This window comes from Lampris incognitus, chromosome 21 (assembly GCF_029633865.1).
Source record: "Lampris incognitus isolate fLamInc1 chromosome 21, fLamInc1.hap2, whole genome shotgun sequence".
Classification (NCBI taxonomy): Eukaryota; Metazoa; Chordata; class Actinopteri; order Lampriformes; family Lampridae; genus Lampris; species Lampris incognitus.
Window position 1 is genome coordinate 14,201,005 of NC_079231.1, and position 10,989 is coordinate 14,211,993.

General features: G+C 43.9%; 1 protein-coding gene across 1 annotated transcript; it reads left to right on the forward strand.

Annotated features, from left to right (window-relative positions):
* Positions 1-244: 244 nt before the first annotated feature.
* On the forward strand, positions 245-10,874 carry cd99 (CD99 molecule). The gene is made up of 8 exons (XM_056301388.1): positions 245-298; positions 1,115-1,165; positions 1,424-1,501; positions 3,178-3,213; positions 3,325-3,345; positions 7,161-7,277; positions 7,459-7,512; positions 9,380-10,874. Exons 1-8 carry the CDS (start codon positions 265-267, stop codon positions 9,406-9,408), a joined length of 420 nt encoding a protein of 139 aa, XP_056157363.1. The 5' UTR covers positions 245-264; the 3' UTR covers positions 9,409-10,874.
* The last annotated feature ends 115 nt before the right edge of the window (positions 10,875-10,989 follow it).

The window sequence follows — 10,989 nt, forward strand, 5'->3', positions numbered from 1 at the left end:
TTGATAAACCCGCAGCTCCATCTGAGCCAAAGAAACCTGCTGGCGTGGTAAGTGCAGGGCTTTATGGCACACTGGAATAGACGTAATTTCTAAGTAATCTCAAGTTCAAACAAGTCAGAAATTGACGATGCACTTCTCAGGAAAGTTAACTGAATGATCTACGAATTAAGAACGCAAACAGACTTGGATAACTACAGTACAGCGACGTCAGGCAAAACTGACAAGAGGTCTTTTTTTCTGTGTTATTCAAAATGCCCAGATGACATGGGATTTGATCTTGAAGATGCTCTTGGTCCAGGTAAAGTTGTCACCAACAAAGTGCTCTTGGTGTTGGGTGTTGGTGATGGCAAGTGTGTTTAACTAGAGAGGATTGTACTCGTGTTTCAATCATACCTAGCCGATGGATTCTGCTTTGGTCTTGTCGGTTGTCTTGTGTCCTCGTGCCTTTTGTTCCTGCTACCCCATCCTACGCTTTGCAATCAGTTGTTGAGCTTCTTGTGTATTAAAGGGAAATTTAGCCAATTTTCAACCTCATTTCCAACGTACTAATTATAGTGACGCCATCTTTATAGCGTACACATTCTGTATCGCTATAGACTGTTACAGCAAATTGGCTTACTTCCACCGTCCATTGGCGACAGTGGATGACAGAAAAAACTACAAGGCTGACTGGCTGAGACGTTCGTACCAGCATGCATTGCGTTGAGAAACTCATGTAATGCATGGTGGTACATATAGGCAATGTAAAACAGCTCTCTTGGCAAGAGAGTTATTTTTATATTGTGCCGATTGTCAAACCCTTGGCGACTACCTTGTGATTTTGGCTACACAAATAAACTTGACTTGACTTGACAAGAGAACTACCAATTTCTTTGTCAAAATGAATTGCGCCAAAGCAGTCGTAGTTTTTAAAGACCGGAAAGACCACCAGCACTCAGTGAATGTCCAGATATATTCGCAGCGAAATTTCCCTTTAATTCTTAAATTGTAATTCTTTGGTGATTTTTGTGTCCGTTAGTCCCGCTACCTACTTGTTACTTCAGTGTTATTCATTCATTTATTTATTTACATACCTCCGCCTTTACTGACTTGCGTAATATCTTTCTACCCATAGATCCCAAACCTGAACCCAATAAGCCTGTTAAGCCACCCAGCACCGGAGGTGGTAAGTCTGCAGATGCTTAAAGCGGATGTGTCTTTTGGCTTCGATGATGACATGCTTATTAATTTCTACGATTGACAGGAAGTGACATTTAATCCAATTTACAATGATGTTTTGCTTGAAGGTGTGTAATCTGTGTTTAGAAAGTAAACCAGGTCTTAGTCGAAGCTTCTGTTCTCAATAGTGTTTCGAAATTAAGGCCTTATATATGGCACACTGAAATGCCGCAAAAAGGAGACAGAATTGGGTTGTGTCTTCTAGGTGGAGGCTCATTTGATGACTCAGACTTGGCTGATGTGGGCGCAGGAGGGTACAAGCCTGATGGCGGCGATTCAGGAGGTAGGACAACAGTGGTGGCCGGGGGTGACTTTGGTTTTGACCCCACAGCAGAACACATTGTCTGGCAAGTTTTAGCTCTGCTGTGGGTTGATTTCCATAAACTTGACTGGTCATCAATCCATCTGTCTGTAACCACTTGACCCTGGATAAGTCAACAGTCCATTACAGCCCCCCCCCCCCCGCACACACACCCACACCATTCACAGCTGTGGACCATTTAGCGACTCCAATTTGTATAGCTTGCATGTCTTTGGACTGTTGGAAAAAACCCACGCAAACACAAGGAGAACATGGAGTCGCACAGATGGAAACTCGACTGGGGGAAACTAGAAAGGAAGTACAGCATAGCAACTCAGCTACTGCACAAGCTATATGTGGCACCTTTCAAAAATAACGTCTGTGCTATTCGTATGAGTTATGGACATGCAGGGCAATAGTGTCTTAACATTGTCAAAATAATCTGCTAAAAAGTAGCTAAAGAATATTTATCTAACAGCAATAAATGGTCAGCAACAAGTGCATGTACAGTCAAGAATAAGATATGATTAAAAACTAGAGTTTAGTCGAGCATGCCTACAGTGAAAAGTATGGGGACAAAACGTCAACGTAAGTATTTGGGTATGAAAGCTACAACATCCTGTGTATTTGCCTCATATGCATCGTTTCATCTGAAATGCAAATTTTATAAGACAGAAATAACCAGTTTTTCTTGATTATCCCATTACTTTCGATTTTCACTGTAGACAAAAGGCACAAATTCAGTCAGTCCCATTTGGTAGCGGCAGTATTTTTCTTCCTGCGGTGACCCGCTACCGATGGAAAAACTATAAAGCGATGTCAGAGTTTGTGTTTTGTTGTGGGTTGTCAGTAGTTTTTCATAACTTGTCGACTCTTGCATAACTAAGAAACAAAGGAGGCCTGTTATCAATCGCCCCGGCTCTAAAGTTACGAAAGTACATCTGAATTTAAAAACATACAAGATGAAGGCACAAAAACATGCAATGAAATCTCTCAATGCAAATTACCAAGATGTTTAGGAAATGAGTAGAATTACTATATATATATATATATATATATATATATATATATATATATATATATATATATATATATATATATATATATATATATATATATATATATATATCAAGAAGGTCCTGGGTTGGAGCCCTGGGGTAGTTCAACCTTGGGGGTCATCCCGGGTCGTCCTCTGTGTGGAGTTTGCATGTTCTCCCCGTGTCTGCGTGGGTTTCCTCTGGGTGCTCCAGTTTCCTCCCACAGTCCAAAGACATGTAGTTCAGGTGAATCGGCCGTACTAAATTGTCCCTAGGTGTGAATGTGGTGTGTATCGGCCTGTGATGGACTGGCGGCCTGTCCAGGGTGTCTCCCCGCCTGCCGCCCAATGACTGCTGGGATCCCCGTGACCTTGAGAGCAGAGTAAGCGGTTTGGATGATGGATGGATATATGTATATATATGTGTGTGTGTGTGTGTATGTGACCCCCCCCCCCCATATGAGTGATGGGGGGAAAAACATTCAGACAGTACAATTTTATGCTGAAATTCAAGATCTAAATGTGGACAAAGTAAGACTTTAATAGAAACAAGATGTAAATAAAGATGTTTGGCTCTAAAGTATCATTCACTTTTTTTTTGTGTGTGTTTTTATTAATCTAGGTCGCCACCAAAACTACGATGACAGTAATGGCCAAGGTTTATTCCACTTTTTGCTTGAATATCAATATATTGGCTCTGATATGGACATATTTTGTGCCGTTAGGTGACAGTCGTAGAAACTAACGCCACTCTTTTTGGTTCCCACAGGTGGTGCGGGGGAAACTAAAGGTAAATACAACCCTGTCTTATCTTGTTCTTTGCTGTAGTTCTTTCCTGTGAGTCATCGCTTGTCATTTTTATTTGGACACTATCATGGGGGTCATTGTTGACTTGGCTTGCAGAAATTATTTTGTTCCTGAGCCCCTGATGGGGGTTTCCTGCCCTCTTTGTCAAAGCAGAGTAATTGTGTTTAGACATGCAGTAAACGACAGGGTGTGTCCAAGTGAAACAATCCATACATGTTTACACGGCTCGTTGTACCCGCGCCGTCATTTTCCTATCCTCAAGTCGTGAAGGAGCGCTGGCTTGTTTCTCACTTTTGCATATTATATTCTTTTTTCCCCTCACTAAAAAAAACACAAAACAAAAGCGCGGCTAAAAACTCATCAAAAGATCCCAGAAACATGCAGTAAAACATAAAGTACAAATGCAGCGGCACCGTAGCTCACGCCATACTTTTAAGAGCGCGAGTCTAAATAAAAAATGAGCCGAGATTAGTTCGAGGCTTGTGGTGATCAGGTGACATTTCATAATTGTATCCCTGGTTGGCGTGCCATGGCTAAAACTCTGCTACAATTTTGTGTTGTTGCAGATCTAGACCTTCTGTGGGCCAAATTCCTGAAGATGCTTATTGCTAAGATGCCAGAGGAAGTCTTTATTTGGATATCCAACTTAAAGCAAATTGTTGTTCCGCTGTTAGAGAGGGTCATGGAACTGCTGGAGACGGTCCAGTGAGCTCCGGCGTCCCCCCGAAGGCCACGTGCCCGTCTGTTTACGTAGCCTTTATCTTAGGTTTGACAAGTAGAGCTCGGATTGACTGTTCACAGATCCTAGGTGCTTGGGTGGGGCGGGGGTGAGGGCTGGAATACCTTCTCAGATGGACTTAATAATATTGGGTGTGCACATACTTTGTTTTCACCCGCAACCGTTTCCAGGTATTGTTCACAAAATGTGATGGATCGTTCATTGCATGTAAACGGGGCAGATCCTAGAGGAAACTTTTCACACGTGGCGCTCATGAAGAGGCACCAAAAAGCCTGCGTACCCGCTCAGTTTGCCGGATGAAATTGCAAAGGATCCATTTTGTTCAGTTTCATGTTTGAATTCAAGCCGCTCCCTCGGCAGTTTTCCCTGGCACGGTGGTGTCATGTGTGGATATGAGCCAGTCTTTCCACTGGCAAATTGTAGTTGATCTCATGTTTGTTGGGTCAGCCTAGTTCCTGGCCTGGACTCAATGAGTCAGTAATAGATTAAAAAAGAGGCATCTGTAGTGCAGCGTAGCAAAAAGCACGTGAGCTCTTACACCCTCCTTTTATTATTCAAATGTGGGTTTCTAATGCAAAGAAACGTCTTCCATTCACGACAATAGAGAGAGAGGGAGGTTTTCGTCTGTTACTTTGGACCCCTTCGCCTCCTGACACGCCCAGGTCCATGCCGTAGTGGTTAGAGGGAAGGCCTTAGATGTTAGCAGTAGTCAGCACACATTCCTCACATTGCCCAGATGTTATGGGACTGTCGAAAGATCACTCATATTGTCTTTATAAGGGAAACCACTGGGAAACATTCGCTATTTACTCATGAGGGAAATCTCACCCATGTTTGAGCGACGACAAATTGGCTTATACCTGACTGGATGATGTCCACCAATCACCCCCCCTGGCAATTCTTACTTGGTGAAAATGCTCCTTGTGCATTTTTTTTTTGACTGTGTACTTTATTCTTGAATGGCAGTGTGTATATTTGTGGTGGGGTGCTTGTCGTCGTCTTCCTTTTCTTAGGTTAGGAAATTGAGAAATGTCTGTGCTATTAATAAAACCTGTGGGATGGTCGCGGGTGCACAAAGCGTTTTGATTTATGATCTTCTCCTCGTTGGACTGGAGGTTACTAGATGGTGCAATACACAGGCGGTACGTTTTTCACCCGTAAGTCATGCCGGGATACCATCCACTGTTTTGTTTGTGGTGGGGTGGGGTAGGTCGGTGGGTGGGGCAGGATTGGGTTCCCTTCCCATCCACTCCAGGCAGCGCCCTATTATTTTGCACGCTACACCATCACACAACTCCTCCTGGCTCATGACTCGGTGTGGGCTGTACAGTCAACACTGCGTTTGTGCGCGTCACGAGGCCGGTGAGGTTTATTCACTCGAGTGTGAGTTTAATCCTTTTGTCTGCTGCTCCTCTGCCCCACCCTGTCCTCCAGGGTGCTCTTACACGTGTTAAACTTCTGCTTTTACCCACGTTGTCTGGTTCTGACCCTCCGTTTTGGTTCCTATTAGCGGCGTTTCGATCCATTTTTTCCACCACCCCCCCATCACCCCTTAGTTGACTCCTTTATTTTGGTTCGTGTTTGCTGTGTACTGCTGTGTATGGATTGCGTGTTTGCGTAACCATGAAAACACAACAATTCAACACAAGCCTCCTCACCATAGGGTTTTTCCATCCTCTCTGCCGTTGCACTTACTTTGCACCACAGGAGCTGGCTGTCACTGCCACCTTGTGGAATAACAGTGTACAAACTGGCCGTCTAAAAACTTAAATATATTTAAACACGGTGTTGTTGCATTACTGTTAACATTATGGATTCTGTATTGGGAGGATGAATCTGTGTTGAATCCTAACTTTAAAGAAAAACTGCAAAGAAAACCAGAACTGGATAGTTGTGCTGATCGGCAAGCCAAGTTTATTTGTGTAGCACATTTCATGCACAAAGGCAATTCAAAGTGCTTTACGTAAGGTTTGAGGGATTATTAGACCGTATGTACCTGATGTACCCGACCGCTAGATTTATCAAAAGGCCGAGCACTCAGCGAGAGAAAAGCCCAGCAGCTGTATGGAGGCCTGCCGTTAAGTATTTTTCTGGCCTTGAGAGGTGAGCAACATTATAATAATGGATTACATTCGTATAGCGCTTTATCCAGACACCCAAAGTGCTTCAAAGTGAAGGGGGGGAACTCACCTCGACCAATACCTGGGTGATGCACAGCAGCCATTTTGCGCCAGAACACTCACCACACATCCGCTTGAGGTGGGGAGGGAGGAATCATTGAGTCAGTTACATGGGGGGATGATTAGGTGGCCAGATGGAGAGAGCCATGTTGGGAATTTTGCCAGGACACCGGGGGACCCCCTACTCTTTGTGATAAGTGCCACTTTAATGACCACAGTGAGTCAGGACCTCGGTTTAACGTCTCATCCGAAGGACGGCGTCTCCTGCAGCACAGTGTCCCCATCACTACACCGGGACTTTTTGTTATTGTTTTGATTAGAACCAGGGGGAAGACTGCCCCCTACTGACCGACCAACACCACTTCCAGCAGCAACTTGAGTTTTCCCGGGAGGTCTCCCTTCCAATTACTAAGCCAAGCCCACACCTGCTTAGCTTCCGTCATTCAGCAGAGCCAGGGTACATGTTGGTATGGCTGTCGGCACCATTCTTTTATTCGCTCTAAACACCCGAGTCCATTCAGCGCAGTAGTTTGTGCTGAACTTGTACTCAGTTTCATAACCCTCAGATACACTGATACAAGAGCACATCTTCTGAAAATACACCAGGCGAGTCATCTCTTCGCATGCTGAAATCTTGCACAATCGATAGTCCCGACAAACTTCCCCATTTACTCCACTTGGTGCCATTTACTTTTCTAACTTACCAATCGGCCTCGCTGACAAAAGGACGTGCTATCAAATGGAGGCCTCAGTTGAAGGTGATGCAGAAAAACAGATCCCCAGGGTATGTACTTATCCGATGGATGCAACATGCAAACGTGCAAGAGTGATTGAGCTTATGGGTACATTTCAACATGTCTGATCTCGTTTGTGCTTTAGGAGCTGAAACGGGCCAGATTGCAGGAATTGCCAGCGCCATAGGAGTGGCAATCCTCGGAGCAGCATCCAGTTACTTTGCCTATCAGAAGAAGAAGCTCTGCTTCAAGCTGCAGGGTGGTGAGTACCCGGGACCTCCTGTTGTCATGGAGGGCCTTGTAGGTCAATCCAAATCAAGTACACGGCATTGCTTATCAGTGTCATGTAGTGCCGGATGATATGGAAAAATGCTATCATGATGATCATAGGCAACTGAGGTGGAGCTGAGATGTGGTTGGTGACCCATGTGTTGTCTTTTCAGGTGCAGATCCAGAGAGTGGCAAGGGCCATCAAGGCACTCATTCTGAACCCCAAGGTAGGCTGTCAGTTACAGTGCTCTGAGGGCAATTGTTTACTTTTTTCACTATTTTCTTTTTTTTTTAACCATAAAATAAAGAAAAGCGTTCCTTCATGCATTACAGCGATGCCGTATTAATTAGATTTTAATGTACGGATACAAATAAAACCGCTTCTGTTTAACTGAAGTGAATCTACTTTTGTTGAACTGGAGTAAATATAGTTAAACTTCACCACCCACCTAGCCGATATTTAAAGGCCCCATTAAAGTGGTTTCCGGGGCACAGGAAAGTTCTGCGATTTGATGTATATCCAAATGAAACTGAAAGGTCATGGGGGGGGGTAAGGTGAGGGAGGGAGTTTAATTTTAGAGGAATGTCGACATGGACACGCGATCGGCTAGTTTCAGTTCGGTGGTATGAGATCCCTCGTCATCTCTCGGTCTCTCTCCCAGTTCACTGGACATTTTGGTTCGTGTACGCCTGCAGGGGCACAGAAATGTGACTTAAGATATCGTTGTATTTGTCAGGAATAGAAAAACCCGATTCTTCCAAGCACCAAAATGAAATATTTGTTGTGATGGGAAAAGGACACGGTGAAAGGACACAGAGTGTAGTTTTGAAAAAGTTTTATTATAGATATAAAAGGGTATAGTTTTAAATCAATGTAAATTTAGTGAGGCTATGAGGTTGACAAGGAAGAAAATACTTCATTTTGCATTTCTTGGGACCTTTGAGCTCACTAAAGTGAAGGAGAGCTCTGTAAAGTGTGCCTCTCCCTAGAAAGTGACTGTTACTGTGGACATAATAGTAATTGATCACATTTATATAGCGCTTTTATTCAGACACGTAAAACATTTAATTAGAGCCTTTATTCTGCACGATAACAGTTGTTTTTCAGTTTTTGTTCAATCGATTCAAACCGACAGGGGACCTATAGCACCTTGAAACGAAGTCCTTTCCGTGCATGTGATTAATTGTCTTTATGCATGCTCAATAATCCAGGTGAGGAAATCACAGGAAGTTGAATCGGTTCATCTGGGCATAACGTTTATTGACAGAAACGTTTCATCACTCATCTAAGTGACGTCCTCAGTCTCAACTGACTGCAGGTATCCCCACCCTCATAAACAATACAGTGGCATGACGACCGAAACCAGCGACCGGTTTCATATGCAAATTATAATGGTCATGTGTACTATTCACAGAGAATTGGGGAATAGTTGCAACCACAGCATTGTAAGATGGTGACAGGTGCACTCTTAGTTAGGGTCAACGTCAAAGAGGCCGTCTATGTGAAGACGATCATCCCTGAACTGGGGGAGGGATTGCCATGACTTGTACATCGGGGAAACTAAACAGACGCTGACCAAGAGGATGGCACAACACAGGAGAGCTAACACGTCAGGCCAGGACTCCGCAGTCTACACCCGTCTACAGGCCAGTGGTCACTCTTTCAAGGATGAGGATGTACACATCCTTGATAGGGAGGAACGCTGGTTTGAACGGGGAGTCAAAGAGGCCATGTGTGTGAAGAGGGAACGACCATCTCTGAACCGGGGTGGGGGCTGGGGGGGTCTCAGAGTACATCTGTCCCCATTTTACGATGCTGTGATTGCAACTATTCTGAAATCCCCTGTGAATAGTACACATGGGCATTGTAACTCTAGTTAATGGTCATGGCTATCTGCATATGAAACCGATCGTTGGTTTCGGTCGTTATGCCACTGTGTTGTTTATAAGGGTGGGGATACCTGCAGTCAGTTGAGACCGAAGAGGTCGCTTAGATGAGTGATGAAACGTTTCTCTCGATAAATGCTGCATCCAGATGAACTGACTCACCCTTCTGGGCATGTGAGTAATTGTCCTGTTTTCATCCGTTTCCAGTTCTCAGCAACCTGCTCAGCTCGTCCTAGACGTCCTTTCCTGAACACACATTTGAGACCTCATCCGTGGGCTCCGCGGCTCACAGAACCGAAGTTGAATGAACTGTCACGTCGTCACATTTGCCGAGAGAGATCGAGTTCTGGATGTTTCGCCGCCTTCCGCTTTGTTTTAATCAACGGATCGATTCAAAAAGCTGACTGTAAAAGCTCTAAAGCGATTGTTACCCTATCTGTATGACACATTTTGTTGCATTTATGTTTGGCTTACTTGACATTGCTCTGTCGCCACTCTCTCATCTGAGATATGACTTAAATGATGGTTCAACCTGACATTGGCTTTTGCACATAGCTTTTTGTATGTTTTACTATTGTACAAATGTTTTTTTTTCTTACGGATAACCCTTAATGTGTATTTTTGCTCGCTTGCACCTGCAGATATATGAGGTGTACTGCATCGGAAAGCTTCAGATGATGTCTAATAAGTTTGCAGTCATAGAAAAGTATACAGCATTGGGCATCTGTTAAGTAAGTGGCGTTAAACAAACCAAGTTATTTGCTAGCGTTTTTTTACTGATCGTATTTGGCACGGGTCTGACGGCACCTATAACCTGCTATACAGATGTTTGTTTTTGAGATGTGTATTAATACACTATAACCACCAAGTGACTGGACATGGATCCACCAGAAGGATTTACCTTTTTTTTTTCTTTTTTTTTTTATTGTTAAAGCTTTACTGTTCAGTATTTTCAAAAGAAGGTTGGTACTACATACTACATAGGGTGTTAACCTGAGCTTTATGTGTGCATTTTAACACTTTTACTTCCTAGTTTTAAGTTTTATCCGTTAGTTTTGCCTCAACATACAAAGTTCTGCATACATAGGCAAGGCTTTGAGGCAGTGCAGCAAATATGATCAACATACCCCCCCCCCCCCCCCCCGTTCTGTGTCTGTGCCCTACAGCCCACAATGCCATCAAGGCTGAATTTATTTCTTTTCTTGGTAACCACGTGGGAGAAAGCATCCCCATTGCCTCACACCGGTGCCCATGTGTCATTGCCTTATCGCACAATGAGATGAGCACCTGAATCGCCGAAGAGTGCTGGCACATTGTGGGGTTTTCGGTGGGTGGGTCGCTAGGTGGGTGGGTGGTACCGGCTATGATACCAAAATTTCGAAATCAATCATAACCTGGAATGTAAATACTGAGTGAATACTAATGTGTATAGATGCCTTGATGATGCACCGTGCTTTTTGGGGTTTTTTTTCCGCCCAATGACGGGATCGTTTGATGTGTATTCTGGGTGTGTATGTTTTGTTTTGTTTTTTTGGGAGAAAGCTGCCATTATTGTGTTAGAGTTCAACTTGTAAAGACGTTATCCAGACATACTACAGCTGTTGGTTAGATATATCATTTCCTTGTGTTTGTTCAGATCCGGGAGTCACTCATCACAGACGAGCGGATGAACAGTGTGGGTTTCAATAAAGTGTTGTACAGATTTGTATTTGCATCATTTGCCTGTGTTAACACATCACCTGCTGCAGTGCCATGGACCCAAGTGTTAGGAGCTGGAAACGAGGGATTCGGCTGTGATCTCCTTTGCTGTTGAAGAT